Below are 24,251 nucleotides of genomic sequence, written 5' to 3' on the forward strand. Positions count from 1 at the left end.
AGCACCCTACTAAGAATCCCAGTTTACAAAATATAAAACCTTTGATCAAAATAAGTACTTCACTTAACCTGGAGTTCTCCATCAGTGAGGTAGCAAAAAGTGACAAACTGTGAATGACATGAATTTTATGGGAAATTTTAAGAAGTAAGTACAATAAGTAACAACTGATTGTGATACCTAAGAAAGATGTTAGTTACAAGGATAGAAGGAAAAGTAGGCCGCTTGAAGGATACAGTGATGACCTTTAGCCATCTGTCTACTTAGAGATCAATTTTTTTTCTTTTAAAAATAGCTTGTCTGGGGCACCTGGGTGGCTCAATCGGTTGAGCGTCTGACTTCAGCTCAGGTCATGATCTCACAGTTTGTGGGTTCGAGCCCCACGTTGGGCTCTGTGCTGCCAGCTCAGAGCCTGGAGCCTGCTTCAGGTTCTGTGTCTCCCTCCCTCTGTCCCTCTGCGCCTGTGCTCTGCCTCTCAAAAATGAATAAATGTTAAAAAAAATTCAAAAAATAGCTTGTCCGTGTGTTCTCTTTTTAACATGAACATATAAAATTGCTAGAAAATTTGCATGATATCAAAAGTGGAATTGGATGGTATCACTGGAAATAATGTTCATGTAGAGCACACAGGGCCAAGGGCTGGGGAACTTCACTGGCCAGAGGTAAACCTGAGAAGGAATCAGTAAAGAAAATGGTGAAGTGGCTAGCAATGGATTCAAAAAACAAAAATACAAACAGGAGAATGTGGTGTTGCAGGAGCCGAGAAAATATTGTCCTCTGAGGATTCAATGGTTAATGGATGATAATGCTGTAAGAAGTCATGTATTAAAATAGAAAAATTGTCTGATGTGGTACCATAGAGACCATGAAGACATCTCATTTGAGTGTTGTGTGGAACCCTAGTTGTCCTTCCTTACAGAAAGAAGGTATAATGAGAAAATGCATGTCAAAAGTAAACAATTCTCTTGTGTTCATGGGTCTTTTTTCTTTGAAATGTTGTTTCTAAAGTTTTTATTAATATCACATGTGTATTGCTAGCACAGATTTAGATTATGTATCAATATCTGGCATCCATCATTATTTTTCTTTGTTTCAAAATTATTCTATTTTCATATGTTTATTTTTCCAGATGAATTTAAGATCATTTTATCAGTTTAAAAAGATCGAGTTCTGTTAGGATTTTTATTGGAATTACCTTAAATTTTTAGCTTAATCCAGAAAAATGAACATATTAACATATGGCTTTTTCTTTACTGGGAATTCATTGATCCCCTTCATCTTTCAAGTGGTCTTGATAAATCTTTCAGTAAAATTTTGTGGTTTTCTTTCTTTGGATACTAAAACTTTCTAAAGTAATTAAAGTATTACTTTAATCTGTTGCTATTGTGAATTCTCCTGTTATCTACATTTTTAAAACTGTGGCAAAATATGTATAACAGAATTTTCCATTTTAATTCTTTAAAAGTGTATAGTTCTGTGATATTAAGTATATTCACATTGTGCAACTTTCACCACTGTGAATCTCCAGAACTTTTTTGTCTTCTCAGACTGAAACTCCACATACACCAAATAATATCTTCTCCTTTCCTCCTCCCCCTGCCCCCCGCCCCCCACCCCCATCTCCTGGTAGGCATCCTCATTTCTAGCTCTATGAACTTGACTTTTCTAGGTAACATTTATAAGTACTTGTATAACTGGAATCCTATACTTGTCCTTTTGTGATGGGCTTATATCACTTAGCATAATGTTTTTAAGACTCATCCATGTTATAGCATATATCAGCGTTTTCTTTCTCTTTAAGGATAAATAATATTGCATTGTATGTGTATAACATCTTTTACTTTTCCATTCATCATTGATGGGAAGTTGGATTGCTTCCACTTTTGGGTTACTAGCAAATAATATTGTTATGAATGTGAATGTGCAAATATCTCTTCAAATCACTGATTAATGATAGCTCCCCTAATCTCTCTTTGGTTACTATTTGCAGGTGATATCTTTTCTATCCTTTTGTTTTCATCCTAGGTGTGTCCTTAGATCCATAGTGAGTCTTTTGTAAACAGCATATACTTGAATCCTATTTTTTTCCTTTTATGCATTTTGCCAATTTTTTTTATTAGGGTGCTTGATCCATTTACTTTAAAAATGATTACTCAGGGGCACACCTGGGTGGCTTGGTCTATTAAGCATCTGATTCTTGGTTTTCACTCAGAACATGATCTCACAATTTTGTGAGTTCAATGCTCTCATCGGGCTCTGCGCTGACAGTGTGGAGCCTGCTTGGGATTCTCTGTCTCTCCTTCTCTCTCTGTCCCTTCCCCACCTGTGCTTTCTCTGTCTCCCTCAAAATAAATAAACTTAAAAAAATTACTCAGGGAAGGACTTACAATTGTCACTTCGTTCGTTTGTTCTATGTCCTATAGCTTTTTGTCCCTCATTCCTTTTTACTACTCTCATTTGTGTTTCATTGGTCTTTTTGTGTGATGTAATTTTACTCCTTTCTCATGTCCTTCTGTGTTTATTTTAAAGACTTTTTTTGTGCTTATCCTGAGGATTATACATAGCATCCAAAAGTCATAACAGTCTATTTTAAGCAAACACCAACATAACAATTGCATACAAAAAGTCTTTCATAGCACTATCCTTCCTACTTTGTTATTAATGTTATAAATTATATCTTCTTATTGTATACTTATCACGTAGACTTATAATTATTTTCATATTTTTTTAAATCCTGTAAAAGACCAAAATGTGGAATTAAGAGCCAGAATTACACTAGTCCTATTTTTTATGTTTGTCCTTATATTTGCCATTATGGATGAAGTTTGTATTTTCATATGGCTTCAACTTACTGCCTAGCTCCTTCTCATTTCAACGTGGCCTGCTTTTAACATTTCTCATAGGGAAAGTCTACTAGCAGTATGCTTCCTCACTTTGTTTCCTTTTCTTCTTCAAAGGAGAGTTTTTTGTTTGTTTGTTTGTTTGTTTGTTTTCTTTCAGTGTCTTAAATGTGTCATCCTATGCCTCTGTCCTGCAAGCTTTCTGCAGAAATCCTCTGATAATCTTAATGTAGATACTTGTACAATATCTTGTGAAGTGACTTGCAGTGAGTCACTTTTCTCTTTACTCTTTGATATGTCTTTGGCTTTAAGTAATTTGGTTATATGTGTCTCACTGTGGGTGTCTGTGTTCATCCTGCTTGGAGTTTATTTGTGCTTTTTGTGTTTCTTGTGTTTTGATATTCACATCTTTCCTAAAATGTATAAAGTTTCAGTCATTATGTCTTCAAATAAGCTTTCTGACCCTTTCTCTCTTTGTTCTTCTGGGATTCCTATAACATGTATATTCATTTGTTGGATGGTGTCCATTAAGTCCCTTAACTTCTGTTCACTTTTCTTGATTCTTCTTTTTTCCTTTTGCTCTTCACACTTAATAATTTTAAATGACCAGTCTTCATTGAGTATTTTTCTGATGTTTGCATCTGCTATTGAAGTCCTCTAGTGAGTTTTTCAACTGAATTATTGTGTTTTTCAACCAAGAATTTGTGTTTGGTTTTTTTTTATAATTTCTATAGTTCTGTTGATATTCTTATTTGGCTTATATATCATTTTTCTGATTTCCTTTAGTTGTTTGAGCATATTTCTGATAACTGCTTTAAAGTCTTTCTCTAGTAATTTTGAAGGCTTTGTTATTTTACAGTGGATTTGAGAAGATTTATTTTGTTCCTTTGAACGCACCACTTCTCCCTGATTCTTTGTATTTCTTGTGATGGTTTGCTGCAAATAGGGAATTTGAAAATATTGGCATCTTTCTCAGTCTTTGTAGACTGGCTCTGTGCAGAGAAAGACGTTCACTAGTTAGTACAGTATGAAGGTTCAAGATCTTCTCAGATCTTTTTGCAATATTTTGCTTCCTCGGGCTCATGTGTGCATTTCCCCCACCCACCCTCCACAGTTCCCCTGTGTATGTGGATATTTTTAAATATTGTGATTATCCTAAGGGTTTCACCCTAGCTTTTTCTAGAGGCCTTAGGTGTTCTACTGTGTTTCTCTGCCTATAATTTCTTGTTCTCATATTCTGCATGTCTGTGGTTCCATGCAGTTTTAATGTACCATGTACCACTGCCTTCCAGGGATTCTTATCTCTGCAGCCATTTCTCTCTGATCTCCAAGTCATGCAAGACAGAAATTAACCCCTCAAATAGCCCACAGACAGACCAGTGGGCTTTTGTGGGGAAAAAATTAGAATTAGGCTACTTCTTCTTGACCATACTTCACTGTGTTGGGGGCAGTGGGAGGGTAGGGCATTTTAAAAATGGCATGAAATTTCATTTTTTAATGTGGCTTTTTTTGATTGGGCTTTTGCTTGATTGCTGCAGATCCTTAGCTGGTTTGTAGGGCTCCCACAAACTATTTTAATCAGTCTGTAGTTGTATAGTCTACTTGATATTTGTGTGGGGAAGATGGGGACTTAGAGTTTCTTAGTCTCCTATCTTGCTGCTATCAGATCTGTTTAAGTTTATTTATTTATTTTTTAGAGAGCATGAGTGAGGTAGGGACAGAGAGAGAGGAGAGAGAGAGAATCCCAAGCAGGCCTCACACTAATATTGTAGAGCCCTATATGGGGCTTGAACTCACAAACCATGAGATCATAACCTGGGTCAAGGTCAAGAGTCAGATACTTAACTGACCCAGTCACCTAGGTGCTCCCAGATCTATTTTTTTTTAAATTGGTATGTTTTTTAGTTGTGGTTTTGAACTCTAAATATGTTCAGATTCATAGATGCTCAAACTCCTAAATCATGATAATAGGAATGTAAAGCTATTACTACATAATATATTGATGATGCTGTCATCCTTGTTTTCTTTCTAATTTAATGATGATCCATCTAGGAGTGTGTCACCACCATCATAATTATTGAGGAGAGATAAATGTCAAAGTATAATTGAGATAATTGCTAGTTCTTTTATAAACAAATTAATGGTGAACAAATAAAACCAAATCAGAATTAAAAAAAAAAAAGTAACGCAGATAGCAATAAAAGAGTCTTAATTTGCATATCTAACAAGCTCCCATGTGGTGGTGAGGCTATTGTCTATAGTTCACACTATGAGTAGTAAACACTGACTAATCACTGCTTCATCTACATTAACAGCACAAAACTATAACAAGCATAATTTTGAAAAAATATATAACTTGTGATCACACTTTAGGGGCGCCTGGATGGCTCAGTCTGTTAAGCATCCGACTTCGCCTCAGGTAGTGATCCCAGCATTGGAGCCCCTTGTTAGGCTCTGTGCTGACAGCTCGGAACCTGCTTCAGATTCTGTCCCCCTCTCTGGTTGCCCCTCCCCCACTCACACTCTGTCTCTCTCTTTCAAAAATAAACATTTACAAAACATTAAAAATAAATACACACTTTACTTACTATAGTCCTCTAATCAGAGAAGCATGATGAATGAGAAAATTGTGAATGACCATGAATGTATTTAAGAAGCAGTAGGCGTTAGGGGCGCCTGGGTGGCTCAGTCGGTTAAGCGTCTGACTTCAGCTCAGGTCATGATCTCACAGTCTGTGAATTTGAACCCCGCATCAGGCTCTGTGCTGACAGCTCGGAGCCTGGAGCCTGCTTCAGATTCTGTGTCTCCCTCTCTCTCTGCCCCTCCCATGTTCATGCTCTGTCTTTCTCTGTGTCAAAAGTAAATAAAAACATTTAAAAAAAATTAAAAAAAAAAGAAGCAGTAGGCATTAGAGGCACCTGAGTGGCTCAGTTGATTGAGCCTCCAATTCTTGATTTCGGTTCAAGTCATGATCTCACAGTTTGTGAGTTTGAGTCCTGCATCAGGCTCTGTTCTGACAGCATGGAGCCTGCTTGAGATTCTCTCTCTAACCCCTCCCCTGCTCCCATGCATGCTCACTCACTCTCTCTCTCTCAAAATAAATAAATAAAACTGAAAAAGAAGCAGTAGGCATTATAAATATTAACTACATATTAGGTATGAGATACAATCTTTATGATTATATTTTTATTGATATTCTTTTTTAAAAGTCTATTTATTTTTGAGAGGAAGAGAAAGAACAGGAGCAGGGGAGGGGCAGAGAGATAGGATCCCAAGCAGGCTCCTCATTGTCAACATGGAACCTGATGTGAGGCTTGAGCACGTGAACCTTGAGATCATGACTTGAGCCAAAATCAAGAGTCCAACACTTAACCAACTGAGCCATCCAGGTGCCCAAGTGATATTCTTAATATATGTGTTGTGGGGTACTATGGCTGTATCTCCTGAAATTGGACAATATTTAAGGATTATTTAATTAAGCTCCTGCATTTAATTCACTAAAATTTTATTTCATTAACTTATTTTTATTTAAAGTGAGTTTAAAATTTCTTTATGTGCTATGTTTTTAAGAGATAGTATTGAGAGAGTGGAGGAATTTAATAAAATTTGGAACTTTTCCTTGTTTTAGTACACTCCAAAATATTTTTTTAATGTTTATTTATTTATTTTGAGAGAAAAAGCATGAGCAGGGGAGGGGCAGAGAGGAAAAGGGAGAGAGAGAAACCCGAGCAGACTCTCAGCACAGAGCCTGATGTGGGGCTCAAACCCACAAACCATGAGTTAATGACCTGAGCTGAAATCAAGAGTCCGACACTCAACTGATTGAGCCAGCCAGTTGCCCCCAAAATGTTTTAAGTGGTACAAGGTTAATTGTTTTTTGAAGACAAAATCTGTGGTCCTCTATTTTGGGGGAGATTCTTAAAAATTACCCCAATTTTGTTTATTGGCCTGTTCCATGTTGTAAATTTTGTCAATTAGTTTTGCTAAAAGAAAAAAAAAAGCACACTCTGTTAAACTTGCCAAATACCTAAGCATGTATTTTTATGGACACTTCCCACTTTTTTAAAAAATAAAATTTGGGGCGCCTGGGTGGCGCAGTCGGTTAAGCATCCGACTTCAGCCAGGTCACGATCTCGCGGTCCGTGAGTTCGAGCCCCGCGTCGGGCTCTGGGCTGGTGGCTCAGAGCCTGGAGCCTGTTTCCGATTCTGTGTCTCCCTCTCTCTCTACCCCTCCCCCGTTCATGCTCTGTCTCTCTCTGTCCCAAAAATAAATAAACGTTGAAAAAAAAAATGTAAAAAAAATAAAAAAAAATAAAATTTGTGATTCCTTTTTTCATTCCAGATTTTGCATAGTTATGTAATCTCAGCACATCCAGCACCTCATAGTTTACAAAATGCTGATTGGATGTTCAAAGCAAATTTCTTATATCATTAAGGAAGTTAAAACTTCTCCCCTCATTTCCCATGGAAAAATTTTTATAATTTCCTGTTTTAACCTTATTTATACAACCTTGTATTAATTATACTGGTGGCTAGCAAAATCTTCATTAGAGTTTATGCTCATTGGGGACAGTTCTTATTTTAATTTGTATTCCTATCTTCATCTAGTTTAATATTTTACCCACTAAAATACTCCCGTATATTTTGTGAAATAGAATTGTTTAAAGATAATTGGCCAACTGTTGATTCCCTACATCTTAAGGTTTTTCAAACCTTAATCCTAATCATCTCTAATATCATGAAATAGTATAGAACATTTGAAAGTATTTTAACTTTGATTAAGATATTTACTAATTATTTGGTATAAATGTCTGGATTCTGTCTAACCTTTTCATTGTTGAGAATGTGAGCACGATGAGTAAAGTAAAATTATTTAAATAAAAATAATTGAACTTCTGAGCTATTTAACAGAAAATGAACTAGTAGAATGTGTCATACCCCCCTTTTTTAATTTAAGGACCCCCCTTTTTTTAATTTAAGGAACTTATTTGAATTCATTTCAGAAAACATTAACACTTTGATTTTTGTGAAGACTTCAGTACAGTAGAGAGTTTTGAAGTAATAAAAGAAGTATAGGTAGGGGATAAAATAAAAGTGAAGAGTTGAGTTTTCGGATGGTTGGTATGGTTGTATTGAGAACCAAGCTAAGAATCACTGTATTTAATACTAATATACTAAGCCTGAAAATCTAAGTTCTCCTTTTCAAATAGCAATAAAGATATTTTAAAGAATCTTCCCTGTGGTTCTCAGAAAGTAGACATGTGGTAGAAGAAAATCTATTTTTATTAAAATACACCCACATCTAATCTACAGACATAATTCAACATTATGATTCTCCCTTTGAATCTTCCTCTAAATGTTATCACTTTTTGAGACTATTATAATATGGAGGGATCATATTTCTTCTCATGGTACATATGGCAGTGAATACATTGTAGTTGTCTAAGGGAAAGTACAAGTGGGATATATAAGTTTAAAAAGGCCCTCACATTTTTTGTATTCTTTACTTTTTAGAGAAGATAGGATCACTTTGGCTTTCCCCCATTATTTTGCAAATGAAATGACATATAAATTTTATATGTTTTTTGTGTGATTTCCAGCACTTTTTTCTTTGCACTTGAACAAATAAAACATGCATTTTGATTTAGGTCAACTATTTTTTTAGTGGACAACCTTGTCATATAAGCTCAACTGTTCTCTGGAAGGTGATGAGCAGATAGGCTGTCGATAAAACTTGAACAGCTAGGTTACAGACCCAGTTCTTTCTAGTACTGACTTGTCTCTTGATAGTCTCAGCACTGAATATTATCTGGAATTGGACACAAATGTTTCCACTGATGCATCCGTCTACTAGAGAACTAATTTACAAAAGCAGCTCTTGTATGGATTATTACATACTTGTCTTTGTATCTTTGAAGGTACCTCAGACCTATTCTGTGAATATGATTTCCAGCATGGACTCGGTTCTGCCTCCACAGCATCTAGATGACATCATTGCCAACTCCTTAACATGTTTTCTCAGGTTGCTGCACAGCACCATACCTGTTCTGTGGGCCTAGCAAGTGAACTTAATTGGTTTCAGGTGTTGGCTTGTAGAAAGTCCTTGAAAAGCAAAGCCAGTTAGGACCACTTTCCATAGCAATGGAAATTATGAAGTTTGTTGAAGAAGTTAACTTGAATGTTGGCAACTGCATTTTGGAAAGCTAGCATCAGATAAATGAGGCTAAAAATAACTGCAGAGAAATTAATCTTTAGCAAGTAGCTACATTTTAAAAGTTCGCTCTTAATGTGTATTTAACTAATGGCACTGTATCTCTATCCCCCTTTGGGTTTCCATTTATACCACTTAATTAATTGGGCAATTATTTTCTAAGCACCTATTAAGAGAACCAGAGATTGTTAAGCGGTTTGAGAAATCCTAAGTTGTCTAAGATGTCATTCTTACTTTAAGCAGATAGTGACTTTGACAGGGATATGATGGCGTTTTACATATGGCTTTAAGCATTATCATGAGAACCACTACCACTACCGTCATCATTATCTTTATCATAACTGCTATCATTCATTCATTTGTTTTAGAATTATCTATGGCATGCCTAGTATGTGTCAAACACTTTTCCCAATCCTGGGGATACAGCAAATGTACTATATTAATGACACCATGATGTTTCTATTCTGGAGGGGTGAGAAGGATAGAAGGAACATTTAAACACCTTAATATATATTCTTAAATAGCTTAATATATTACTATAGATACATGACTAAATATGACTTGTGATATACCTAAAATGATAATGCTATGAAGAAAAAGAAAGGGGAGGGAGCCGATAGAAGGGATATGAAATGTTACTTGAGAGAGAGTGGTCAGGAAGGAGCATCAGAGATGAGACTTGAATGTAGAGACAGAGTGATCTAAGTTAAGTGTGTTGAGGAGGAACATTCCAAGCAGTTCATTTCATGTGAATTTTATTGCGAGTAAAAGTTTTGTTTGAAGAATTGATTTTAATCCTTACATTTAAAAATAATTACATTATTACTCCATTTGTTCAGATAACCCCCCCCCCCAAAAAAAAATCTGAGGCTCAGAAAAGTACATCTTTGCATTCTCACAGCTGTTAAGTGGTAGGGGTGGATTCAGCCTATTAGTACAATGTATTTTAGGCATTTTTTTTTTCCAGAGGAAGGGAAATCATATGTGGCTTGCATAAGTAGGTGAAATTCGGAAGAGAAGAGACATTAGAGCTGGATGTTGAATGATGGGCAGTGCCTGCAAGTGGAGGCATGCAAAAGGGATTAGATGGGAAAGAATCCGGATGGAAGGTGAGGTGAAGGCTGAGGCATCAGAGGCATCTGTGCCAAATGGTTACCAGAGCAGTATGGGGCTGTGTTCCTTCTCAAAAGGGATCAAGCTGGATGAGGAGACTGGAGCTTGGCAAGAGACAAGTGTTAGGCTAAATTGTCTCATTTGCATTTTGATTATTTAGCTAGTACTGGGACACTAAAGGACTTTGTGTAATAAAGGGACAGAAGTAAAACCATGTTTTATAAATATTGCCTTGGTAAGAGATGGAAAGGGGAGAATTTTATTAGGAGCTCATTAAGTCTGCAGTTCCAAAACAGACTAGGAGATGCCTTGGGTATTGATGAGTCATCTTAAAAGTAGCCACACATTCGGGGCGCCTGGGTGGCGCAGTCGGTTAAGCGTCCGACTTCAGCCAGGTCATGATCTCGCGGTCCGGGAGTTCGAGCCCCGCGTCAGGCTCTGGGCTGATGGCTCAGAGCCTGGAGCCTGTTTCCGATTCTGTGTCTCCCTCTCTCTCTCTGCCCCTCCCCCGTTCATGCTCTGTCTCTCTCTGTCCCAAAAATAAATAAACGTTGAAAAAAAAATTAAAAAAAAAGTAGCCACACATTCTTTTGTGAATCACTTTATGAACAGGAAAATTTTTATTTTCTTTTTTTTTCACTCAAATGTTTTTCGCCATTTTAAAATGGTATATTTTCCCAGTCTGCCATGACTAGGGAAAATATAAATTTATTGGAAAGGCATCGCACAGCTTTTCTTTAATTGTGAATTTTCTCATATAAAAGGTGATAAAGTACAACTGTTACTATGTCGGGGTCCAAATCATTCCTTGACTCATTGATTTATTTATTGCTTCATGCATTTATCCTTGACATATTTATCTTTAGAACATCATATTTAAGTGGTTAAGAGCCAGAGTTTATGGACTGGACCCTGAGATCCCCCACTTATTAATTGTAAGTGGGTTTTTAATTAATCTCTCCAAGTTCCATTTTTCTCATCTGCAAATCTGTCAAAATAATAGTAATCACACCTGATTTTTCTGAGGATTATGAGAGATTATGAACATAAAATATTCAGTATAATACCAAACCTATAGTAAGATATCTAGGCTATTATTGCTGTTAGACCACTTTTGGTAGACATTATATGGTTACATCCTATTCAAAAACTGAAAAGCACACTCTGAAGTCATTTCTTTAATAATTCGCCTTGTGTTTAAGAGTATGGTACCCACTGGATAACTAGTTTGTGGAAGCATCCCATGAATGCTCCTGTTAACTACTATCTTGAGAATGCAGAAATCCTATCCTCCCTCTATATGCCCATCAAGCAGGAGGTATAGAAGAACATATTGTTCAGTGTTCAAAGACAGGGGTTCTGGGGATAGCCAACCTGGAGCATCTCCTTTGTAACAGAGAGTGTCCTGATGGCAGGCCCTGATATCCTTAGAACTCACGCCATGCAAGGAGGAAGAGGTGGCAGGTAGTTGCTCAGGCAGGTTTCTGTGATGTGCACACTTGCTGCATTAGATCCCAGCAGCAGATGCTTGTCCCATTGGCCACTCATGGACTCCCTGTAAGGAAGTTTCCCCAATCAAACTACATCTCAGTTGCTGTCTCTGGGTCTTGTCTTTGGCCTTACTGGACCATCACCCACTCTAGGCTTAGAGTCTGGTGAGGTGGCTGCCTATCCAGTGAGGAGGAACCAAGATCAGAATCAGTAGATTTAAAATTATAATTTACTCTTGATTCCTTTACTGGAGTGAGATGTCAGTTATAATTGCTAATACATTTGACCCTTGAATAATGTGAGGGTTAGGGACATTGGCCCCAGCATAGTCACAAACCCATGTATAACTTTTGATTCCCCAAAACATAACTACTTATAGCTTACTGTTGACTGGAAGCCTTACCAATAACATAAACAGGCAATTGATACATACTTTGTTTTATGTATTATGTACTGTATGTGTGGGTGTGTGTATATATGTATATAAACACATTTCTTTGTAAACTTGAAAAGTAAACTTGAAAAAGTTTCAAGTAAACTTGAAAAAATAAATTGTTAAGAAAATCATAAGGGAGAGAAAACACATTTACAGTAAGTACTAAACTAAAAATCTGTGTATAAGTGGACATGTGCAGTTCAAATAAATATGAATGGAGATTCTAACCAAAACGCAAGAGAAATAGGGGTGTTGGATAACAATCATTAATAAGCATAGAAAAGAGGTATAGAGTGAGTCATAAAAAAAAAGAATAGAATGGGGGCGCCTGGTTGAGTGCCTCAGTTGGTTCAGGTCATAATCACAGGGTTCATGGGTTAGAGCCCCACATCAGGTTTTGAGCTGACAGTGTGGAGCCTGCTTTAGATTCTCCATCTCCCTCTTTCACTGCCCCTCCCCTGCTCATTCATGTTCTCTCTCTCTCTCTCTCTCTCTCTCTCTCTCTCTGTCTCTGAAATAAAAAATAAATAAAAATAATAGAATTGATCTCTGCTGGATTTGGTTCATCAGACTGAAAGACACAGCAGTTGATCTGAGAAGGGGAAAAACTAGAACAAAATACCTTTCATGCACGTTCTCTTCTTACATTTATTTAGGGTTTAGTTCTTTACATCCAAAGTATTTATGGCAGAATTGGAAGCCAATATCACTATATGAAAACGTGCTCAATGTTTTAATCCATGAGTCATAGGAACCCATTTATAATTTACTAAATGTTTGCCATCCTATTTATCTTTGTTTAAAGCAGAGCTGCTCTGAGGCTTGTTGAGTGATCTGTGCACACCTGGTGAACTGGGTACCTTTACATTTTGCTTCATTTGTCTTGCAAAAAAAAATTAGCTAGTTTTGAATAAAAAAGTCTTTGTTGGGAAGGAGGAAGAGAAGCTGGGAGATGGGGTAGGAAGAAAGAAATGAGAGACTCAAGGTTTTATAAACTTCATTGCAAAGAAAATCTGGCATTCGTTTCAAGCCAGTGTGGGGTTTGCTTTGCTTTGGGGAGTTATGCTCACACAATTCTAGTCAACAGGGTAGAACACAGATCATCTGAAAAATGAAAAGCTTTACTTGATGTATTGTGAAAGATGCTCAAGTTTATCCTTCCCCATCCATCTTCCTCCTTGCCAATATTAGGCATGCTGCCTAGGGAGAGGATGCTATCAACCACTGATATAGAAGCACTCATTTAATTTAGTTACTACATCCTGTTGATTTTTATGAGTGGTGGGGGAGCCGTTTAAAAAAGACCTGTTGTGTTGACAGATATGCCCTGCTCTACAGCATGGGGCATTTTGAATGATTTTCCCATCTCTAATCTTTTCCCCCCACTATCCAGTGAGAAAAGTAGTCCACAGTGCTTGGGAAATATTTGTCTAAATCTTTGTCATAGGTTCCATTGTAGTAAGAAAAAAATGTAAGTGGGTGTGCTTTATTTCCATAATTATTTTGCAGAGTACTTTGGCCATTGTCCTAGTGTTTATAGTCAATGCATTTTAACTCCATCTACATTTTGGACAGCAGGCCTAAAGCTCTGTTGGTTTATCTCTTAGAGAAATAAGATTACCACCGCCCCCCCCCGCAAAAAAGATAGCCATTTATAATATATTCACCTTTGAATAATTAAAGGAGCTACCGAAGAGGAAAAGGATCCTAATCAGCTTTCAAACTGTGATTGTGCCATGCAGTGAATTATTCCTTTATGAATACATTTCTTTTGGAGCATGTATAATTATGAAACTTTTTTTTATTTTTTCTATCTCGGTAGGAACTGGGAAGTAACAGCCCTCCACAGAGAAACTGGAAGGGAATTGCTATTGCCCTGCTGGTGATTTTAGTTGTATGCTCACTCATCACTATGTCAGTCATCCTCTTAACCCCAGGTAATCTGTCTTTATTCCTCTCTTATGATGGTACTGTGGATGATAATTTCACATTCAAATGCCTTAAGAGGGTAGCCATATGTGGTATCTTAAGACACATTAGCACCAGTTGGAATAAAAAAATGCATAACCAGACATTTTGCAAATGGCACCGTAATTCTGTGGTTCAAATACCATGCAAGATATTTTGGGGAAACTGAAATGTAAAATATATACGTTGAGAATGCCAAGGAGATTTTTGGTCTCCATTACTACTTAGAGACTTATGTTTGTCAGTTAATAAATGCAGGGGACATCTGACTTCTATTGTGGGTTGAAGATGAGGGAGTGGAGTCTGGAAGCTCCCATATATAGGTGATACCTCGACTATAATGATGGTGGTGAAGGAGGATTTGAGAGACAATGAGGGTTTGATGAAAAGAGAATGAGCTAAGCCCCTAAGTGCTTCTTTCTTCTGTTCCTTTCTTTCCTTGTAATTTTATATTCCCAGTTTCCCCTTGTCTAAAGAACATTGCCAAATTGCCCTTGCAGTGATCTTTAAATTGTGTCCTTTACATTAAAGAATTTAACACTAATATATAAATTATCAGAAGGCTTAATTCCTCTTTGGGGATTATTTCAGTACCCAGAAGTTTTACTGTTCTTTAGTAGGTGCTGATATTGGAAGACAGCAAAAGGCTGCTGACTTTTAAAACTCCCCAAAATATCTTCTAGGAACAAATCCACTTGGTATGCTATGACAACCAGCCCATCTAGCTTCCTCAAAGACTGGACACCCATATATTGCTCAGCATTTTAAAAAAATAGTCATTTTCTGGGGTAGGTAGGATTGAGCTAGTCCAAAAATCAACTGATATAATGAAGTTACAGCCTGTTGTTGAATATTATGTATTTACACTTCATTTCTTGCCCCATTTTTGTTACTTAGAAGTCCTTAAACATGTTGGACTTATTTCCCATGTACAAAATGTGATTAACAAGAACAGCTCTCTTTCAGAGTTACTTAGTCAACTAATTATGGTGTCTAATTATACAAATGACAATATCAATTATTCCAGTATGGTACTTTGTGGAATCTATCATCTTGGTAAAAATATTGGCTTTGAAATATAAATTCCAAAAAATAGTTTGTAATTATTATTTAGCATATAAAGAGACTGAAAAAGAAACTAAGGGAATTAGGGCGGGGGGAAGAAAGCAGAAAGAAAGAGAAAGGAAGAAGGAAGGAACTGAGAGAGAGAGGAAGAGGGGAAGGGAGGGAAAGAGAGAGAAAAAGAGAAAGCAATTCCTTGATAAGAGCTGGCTTATCCAGAATTCTCTTCAGAAACCCTGTCTTATCTGGCTCATTTATACATCTGCAATCCAGTGTAATTGAGCAATGTAATGGCTCTAAGTTGTTGCAGAATGCCAAGAATCTTTGTTAAATGAGAATAAGCTTATGTCCGACATCATGTTTGTCTTAAGCATCAGAATTTTAATGTAATTACTAAAAAATGAATGAGTTGAGTGTACTGTCTTCTACTGGGGACTCTTAACCCAATGGAGAAATTGGTGCCCTCATGCCTGTGTGTTTCTCTTCAACTTTCTTCCATCTGATTATAGTATGCTTTTCCAGTGATTTCTTTTCTCAGATTTTCTTGTTCCTCTCTGAGGCTATAGTGACACATGGAGGTCTTCGAATGTTTGGTATAAGCAAGACCTTATTGGGTTGCCACTGACAAAATTAAACTTCCTCCTCACAACCTTTTCCGTGTTGTTCAGTATAAAAACAGTATAGTTGGCATCACTTTGTCATGTACTTATTCTCTATTAAAACAAGTGCTCTGAGCAAGGCACACCTTGGTTTGAGTTCTGGCTCCTAGTTTTGTGAAGTTAGCCAGTTATTGAACCTTGTCTGTCATTTCATTCTTCTGTATTATGGGCACAACATACAGTGCCAACTTCACAATGTTATTATGAGGGAGAGATGAGATAATATAATTGAAGTGTTTAGAATAGTATCTAGCACCACCCTTGCTATTCCTCTTATTATTGCTATTATTCCGTACTTATTGACCACCAGACATGATGCCAAACACTGCGTTACATGAGGGAAATGTCTAAGAAAAAATAAAAATCTCTCTGGAATATGGATCTTCTGTGATTTCAAGTTTAAATTATGGCAGGTGGAAAGGGACTAAATATTTAATCGAAGTCAGTCTTTCAGTAGTCTGTGTTTTCATTCATTCATTCATTCATTCATTCATCAGTAATTAATTATAGAGTTTTTACTACATTCTGGGTACTGTGGGTAGCTGGCCTTGCTCTCTCCTGCTTTCTATCCATCACCTTCAACCCCCCTTTTTCCTAACTACACACACACACAACAACCACAAATCCTCAACCCAAAGACTTAATTTCTTATAAGATTAATCACATGTTCAAATGTCTTTGGGTTTTACGGTCATTTTTGTCAAGAATATAATGATACAAAACAGGAGTCAGGACGCTGGAAAAAGTTTTGCTGCAAGGAATAGTTAAACTGTGTTATGCACTCTCTGTTTGCAAATTCAGAGCCACCAGAGACCTGGGAAATCCTAGAAACTGAAGAAGTAGATAGGTGTAGTCATAGTGGTTAGGAATTTATTTGAGTTATGAACAAGTAAATACCAGCCTAGTTACGTGACCTTCATGGTGGGCTCAAACCGAACATAGTGAAATAGAAGGCTGGAGGCCTAATAGTTTGTGGCCTAAAATATGAGTCCAAAGTCTTGAAGTGCTTTTGCTTTCCTCATGAGACAGGAAAAAAAAAACACCTGCATTTGTTTAATCTCTGGTTCTGAGGACTAGAATGTGCATCGAGACCACTAGTGTAGACTTTGATTCCACACGTGTGCGTGCCTGTGCATGTCTGTGGTCAGAATCTAGTGCTCTAATTACACCATGTCTTTCCTCTTCTGACTGTCAGGTTTGAGACCCCTCTGCTGTACTAGAATAGATCCACAAAGGAAAACACAGAACTAGAAAGATAATATACAACACCCCCTTCTGTTGTTCCCTTTGTCCACCAATAGTCTCCAAGGCCAGATTACTAGGGAAAACTACACAAGCAGATGGAAACTTTTAACCAGGAAGGGGAATCCATGTCATGAGGGGAAACTATTGATCCATAAATCATTCAGCAAAATAGTAGATCTCGAGAACTAAGGGCTGACTCTAGAACAATCCTTCCAGTAAGAGTGGGGGTTCAGAAATCCATATGCCTTTTATAGCTATAGAATCTGGGGCAAATCACTTATCTCATTTGACATCAGGTGTCTGGTTGAAGAAGAGGGTATTTTTGGTTCACCAGACTAGTGATCTTTTGAGGTTTATTATAGCTCATATATCTATGATCTAATCAAATAACAGCAGTAACAACAACAGAAATAATGGTGGTCTGTTTGGTGACAAATGTAGGAACAGATAAAATCTGGTGAACTCACACTAAGCCTCTTCTACTTTGAAAAAATATTTAATGTTTTTTTTTGGGGGGTGGGGATTGGAGAGGGAAGAAAGCATACAAAAAGTTATCTAGTCTAAGAAATGATTTAGAAACTATTTTGCTCAAAATAGCATCCCATTTTGGAGGTAAGTGCTAAGGAATGCAAGCCTATAACCAGAGAAACACATGTTCATTGTAATTTTGGTTTGATTGCAAATTTTATTACAGAAGTAATTTGACACAGGTGTCTTAATTTCCAAGCTTGTCAGCAACTTCCCTGCCTGGTGAAGAGAAGTCCTAATTATATTTGAAGAGTGGGTTAACCATTCAAGTATTTCTTTAATAAGTAACTATTTTTGAAAGGAACAAATTATTCACTTCTTTTTTTTTCTGATTAAAGGGCAGACTTATTTAGATGCATCGATCAAGCCTACATATTTTTTTGTTTGTATTGAATTAAAAGAGCACCCATGTTTATTTTCAGAATATGTAACTGTAAGATCAATACTTATACTGTGCAAGTATATGAGTGTACATTCATGCTTAGAGTTGTGGAAAACAGTGTTATGTAGCCATGCATGCATTTTGCAGCCTCATATTTATATTGAATATGTAGAATGAGAATGATCATGATCCAGAAACATTTCTTGCAGAATGTAGTTACCCATTGTGACCAGTTTTGAGAGGAGAGGCACATTTTATGAGTTAAAATGTGTTTACTGGAGAATATTCTTCTTTTTTTTTTTAACGTTTATTTATTTTTGAGACAGAGAGAGAGCATGAAAGGGGGAGGGTCAGAGAGAGAGGGAGACACAGAATCTGAAACAGGCTCCAGGCTCTGAGCTGTCAGCACAGAGCCCGACGCGGGGCTCGAACTCACGTACCGCGAGATCATGACCTGAGCCGAAGTTGGCCGCTTAACCGACTGAGCCACCCAGGCGCCCCGTACTGGAGAATATTCTTTAAGGTTTCAATTTGGTTGCCATATTGAGATAGCCACCTGGGTTGACTGTGTATAATCTACCAATTTTTCAGCTAAAGTGGCCTGTTGCCCTTTGCTTGGTGTCTGCAATCAGTCAGTGTCAAAACAGGGTCATCGGCTTAATTTACCGTCATGGCTGACTAAAGACAACATTGTAAGGCACTGAAATCGTGTCTTCATCATTAGCTGTAGCTCATTAGGCAATTTCCCATTCCTTTAGTACCCTCTTTAGGTGAGCATTCTCGTCTGGTCTTTGCAGGTCTGTCAGAGCAAAAAAGAAAACAAGCATTCACATATAAACTATCGGCATTCATGCATAAGCCATCAGAATTCTGCTTGATCTCAGTTAAACAAGAATTTAATAGGGATCCTCTAGGACCCTATAAACATGCCTTTATTTTTACTTGTAGAAGTATCTCTAATAGTAAGGATTTTACAACAGGCTCAGATGCCCTGTTGGGAAAGAATTTACACATGTTGAGACTGCCACTGTGATGTTAATAGTTAGGTAAATCTTTATGTCAGGTAAGGATTTGATTCATGAAGTTAGGCTCAAAGAGTTCACTATAATCAAGATTTAGGACGGGGAGGGAACCAGAGAAATTTAGACAAAGTTATCCAGAAAAACAAAACAAAATATAGAAGCAAACCTTTAAGGATGCATACTTGTCTTTGAAGAAATGCCAACTTTCCTATATTTTTCCCCAAAGAGTATGTAATCCTATCCTTTATGCCTCATCATACACCAGCTTAGAGAAAGTGCAGTTTTCTAGGTAATACAGCTAAGGCCAGGAGAATTTGACTTAGGTGCCTAGTTTGTGGAGTAAGTATAGCAGAGCATGTGATTACATTGACCTTCAATTCAGACTGCCAAGTTCATGCCCTGGCCTTGATAGGGCGGTAAGACTTTGAGGTAAAGAATTCTTTCTTCCTGTTGTCTTTCTTACACTGCAGGTTTTTTCTTTTTCCTTTTGTTTGTTTGTTTGTTTTTGTTTTTAGAAAAAGAACTATCTGACCCTTTGAAAGGAGGCTTAAAAAAGATTAATCTGTTCCTAATTATTACAAAAATAATTTTCTAGAAAGCATTTGATAAAATTAAGTATTTTATTGGAATGGTGACAGCTGATTAGTTATTGTTATGCAAAAACTCAAAATGAGTTTATTCTCATTACTCTTATGTTCTACCAAAATAATCACTCCTGGTTATAGTTAGTTAAAATGTCATGTCATATTATGTTGCAAGCAATCTCTTGGCAGCTGCAATTTAAAAGGTGTCATTTAAGCATCTGACCTGTGTTTTAAAATGTCAAAGCAACAATTAAACTATCCCACTATGCTTTTATGATAGGGAAATAATGTTTTACAGATTTTAAGATTTGCATTACTCACTTGTAAACATCAACATCAACCAAGATGCAAATTGTTTATTTTATTTTGTTGAATTAAAAAAAAAAAGGAGATATGTTGTATTGATAGTCATAAGCTAAATTGTCTCTGCTTGTTTTCCCAAGAACAGCACAGATGAACCCATTTGAATATGGTATTACCCAGACATAATCAGGCTGCCAGAGAGAAAACAATGGCAGATTCCAGCAGTTTCCCCCTGGATTACATGGGTTATTGTTCCTTTTCTAACAGATTTATCTCTGATGTTGAATGAAAAATAATTTTCTCTGTCATTAATAAAGTAAGAGTAGTTATACTTTTTTGTCTTTGCTTTACAGTTACATTTCTATTTTTAAGTCAAATTTGATTTCTTAGCCTCATCTTTTTGTATTGTCTAATCAGATAAATAATGGATTTAGTTTACATTATGATGTGTTCAATTTTATCAGTCAGAAGAGAATCTGCTTTAACAAGCTACATTTATTATCTGCTTGTTACAAGCCAGATATTGCGCTAAGTGCTTTGCATGTACTATTTTATTTATCCTTACACTACTAATGTGAAATAGATACGATTAATTTATGCCTCTTCTACATTATTCAGTTGAGTCTTACAGGTTACAGTAAATTATCTCTCATAGGACTGGAACATGGAAAAGCTGGATCACTTATGCCAGGGCTTTTCGGCTCTAGCTGGTGTCTTAAACTTTGAATATAGGTTAAGATATATTATTGCACCCATGACAAGTATAGGCAAGAAACATGTCAGAAAAGAAAGAGAAAAATGAGTTCTGCTTTATTCTGCCCCTGATTTTTTTAAATAAGTGAATTGATTCTGTACCTGCCTTAAAGGGAGTGCATGGCAGAGAAGGAATAAGCTGGGGTAGACAAGGGGTAAATGGGAAGGGAGTGCAGAAGTGAGCATTTGAAAATTATGCATGTCAGGAGCACCTGGGTGCTTAGTCGGTTAAACGTCCATCTTCAGTTCAGGTCATGATCTTGCAGTTCATGAGTTTGAGCCCTGCATTAGGCTCTGTGCTGATAGCTCAGAGCCTGGAGCCTGTTTCAGATTCTGTGTCTCCCTCTATCTTTGCCCCTGCTCCACTTACACTTTGTATCTCTCTCTGTCTCTCAAAAATAAAAACATTAAAAAAAACCTGACAGATTCCTTTAAAAAGAAAAGAAAAAGAAAATTATGCATGTCAATTCTGTATAAATTCTTTTTTCAGCTATTATATTTTATTGGAACCTCAATATCCATGATAAAATATAAATGCCCACTTTCTTTTCTAAACCACATCGTATAACAATTATTTATATGTCACTGTACAACTTTAAATATTTTGTTATATTTTTTCTTTGAAATAGAAGTTTTAGAAATATGATAGCCTGGCCTCTAAAAATGGGGGGAACAAGGCAGCCTGATCCCTCAGAAGCAAAGTTTCTTTAAAGGAGGGAGTTGCATTCAACTGCTTATCCCCCTGGGGGAAAAAAGAAGACAGCGTTCTTTTTTTAATCTGCAATTATTTTAATCTGTGGGTATTTTAATCTGCAATTATTTGCCAGGGACTTTATCATCCAGTTCTCTGTGTTTGAACTGTAACTTAAGATCTCCCATCCTAGAGTTCATTCATTAGGTGTGAGAGGAGACTCTGTGAAAACAAATGAAAAAAACAGACAAATAAAAACCTTAATTAAATAGCCTTTTAAACTAAATAATATCCCAATTTATGCCTTTGTTCATAAAAGTGAAAATTTAGTTGAAACAATTTCAGTGAATATTCATAGCTTTGGCCTGTTTTCACCAATATTTCTCTTGTTCTAAGATTGTTCTACTAAGTGTAGGGTCCATTTGAATAAACTCTAGAAAAACTGGAATTATTAAAGTGAGACTTGGGAAACATCTTTATTCATATGGAAGACTTCCTTAAATCTCTGCATTACAATTCGCACTTTGAATATGGCATAGAAAGTCTGTGATCCTAGATTCACAGCTCATCTTGCTTTTCCTGGGACATTATCTGTAATTATGTAACATTAGGAGAACAAGGCCAGTAAGAATACTTTCTTTTTTAATTCTTTTTATGTTTATTTATTTTTGAGAGGGAGACAGAGCCTGAGTGGAGAGGGGCAGAGAGAGAGGGAGACACAGAATCTGAAGCAGGCTCCAGTCTCTGAGCTGTCAGCACAGATCCCGACATGGGGCTCAAACTCTTGGACTGTGAGATCGTGACCTGAGCCGAAGTCGGACACCCAACTGACTGAGCCACCCAGGCGCCCCAAGAATACTTTTTTGCGTAGATTGTAATTCAACATTTAGGAATTCTTCTTGCTCCAATTATCTTGTCTCTCCCAATCACATTCATTATCTTTATTCTTTGACTCAAAGCCTGGTGTTGAGAACAATTTTTATTTTACTACAGTGCAATTCTCGGAGCGCCTGGCTGACTCAGGCAGTAGAGCATGTGACTCTTGATCTCAAGGTTATGAGTTCAAGCCCCACGTTGGGCATGGAGCCTGCTGGAGAAAAAAAAAAATGAAATTCACATTTGAAACTATCAGTTTTAAAGTGAACAATCCAGGTCACCTGGGTGGCTCAGTTGGTGTCTGACTTTTGATTTTGGCTCAGGTCATGATCTCACAGTTTGTGGGATCAAGCCCCGAGTTAGGCCCTGTGCTGACAGCACGGAGCCTGTTTGGGAATTTCTCTCTTCTTCTGTCTCTCTATGCCACCCCTGCTCACACTCTCTCAAAATAAATAAATAAACTTAAAAAAAGATAAAGTGAACGATCTATTTACTGTGAATGGCATTTACTACGTTCACAATGTGTACAACCATTACTTGTATAAAATTGGAAAATATTTGTATCACCACAAAAGGAAACCTTATGCCCGGTAAGCAGTTACTCCCCATTTTCATCTTCTATCTTCTGGCAGTCACCAATTTGCTCTTGGTCTCTACAGATTTACCTATTGTGAACATTTCATGTAAGTGTGGCCAAAAAATATATGATGTTTTGTGTCTCACTTTTTGACTTAACATAATGTTTTAGAGATTCAAGGTTCTTAATTTTGATGGATTCAGTATATTTGGTTGTTTCCCATGCTTTTTAGTATCATATCCAAGAATCCATTGCAAAATCCAAGTCATAAGGAGTTACTGTTATTTTTTAAGAGTTATGATTTTTAAATTATCTCTTTAGATCAATGATTGGTTTTGAGTTAATTTTGGCATATGGTATGAAGTAGGGAATTCAACTTCATTTTTTACATAACTTAAATTTCTCTTCACACCATTTGTTGAAGAAATTCTTTTATCTCCACCATATGTTTTTTTTTAACCCTTGTTGATCGTCATTGATTATAGATAATATGAATTTACTTGAGGATATGCAATTTTAATTTATTGTTCAATGTCTCTATCCTTCTGCCCACATCACACTGTTATGGTTACTGTAGCTTTGGAGTAAGTTTTCAAATGAGAGTATGAATGGTCCAACTATTTTTTTTAATTGTTTGACTATTCAAAACTCCTTACAATTCTATATGAATTTAAAGATTGACTTTTCCATTTCTGCAAAATTAAACAGTTGGGGTTTTGATAGTGATTGTGTTGAATATGTGAATCACTTTGGGTAATACTGCCATCTTAGAAATATTAGTTTTCCAAGTGACAAACACAAATTGTCCTTCTATTTATGTCTTTGATTTCTTTCAGCAATACCTTATAGTTTTAAATGTGCAAACCTTTAACTCTTTGGTAAAATTTATTCTCAAGTATTTTATTCTTTTGGATGTTAGAGTAAATAGAATTGATTGTTTAATATCCTTTTTAATTTTTTCTTTCTTTCTTTCTTTCTTTCTTTCTTTTTTTTTTTTTTTGGATTGCTCAGTCCTGTTGTATACAAATACAACTAATTGTTGAGTGTTGATTGTGTACCCTTTAACTGTGCTGAATTAACTTTTTAGCTCTGGTAGGTTATTAAAGACTCTTTGGGCTTTTCTGCGAATATAGTTTCTTTTTTTTTCCTTTCTAAATTCACTCCATTTTATTTCTTTGCCTTGTCTAATTATTCTGGCTGGATTCTAGTATAATGTTGAATAACAGCAATGAAAAATGAACATCCTTTTCTCATTTCTGATCATAGGGCTACAGCTTTCAGCCTTTCATCATTGACTATTGTCTTAGCTCTGGGTTTTTCATAGATGACCTATTTCATGTTGAGGAAGTTTCCTGCTATTCCTAGGTTTTTTTTTTTAATGTTTTCATAAACAAAGAGTGATGGATTTTGTCAAATGCATTTTAACATCAATTCAGATTATTGTGTTTCTCCTTTTTTCCCCCCTATTATGTGTTGTTACATGGTTGATCTTGTTTTGTTGAGTTACTCTTAT

General features: G+C 36.5%; 1 protein-coding gene across 2 annotated transcripts in view; it reads left to right on the plus strand.

Annotated features, from left to right (window-relative positions):
- The window catches only part of DPP10 (dipeptidyl peptidase like 10), a 653,109-nt gene that overhangs the window by 133,719 nt on the left and 495,139 nt on the right, over positions 1–24,251 (plus strand). For both annotated transcript variants that reach the window (XR_007155206.1, XM_047873649.1), the window contains exon 2: positions 13,911–14,025. Coding sequence is in view for 1 of the 2 variants with exons in the window: in XM_047873649.1 (XP_047729605.1) it covers positions 13,911–14,025 (115 nt within the window). In the remaining variant the exon portion in view is untranslated. The remainder of the gene's footprint in view (positions 1–13,910; positions 14,026–24,251) is intronic.

This window comes from Prionailurus viverrinus, chromosome C1 (assembly GCF_022837055.1).
Source record: "Prionailurus viverrinus isolate Anna chromosome C1, UM_Priviv_1.0, whole genome shotgun sequence".
NCBI lineage: Eukaryota > Metazoa > Chordata > Mammalia > Carnivora > Felidae > Prionailurus > Prionailurus viverrinus.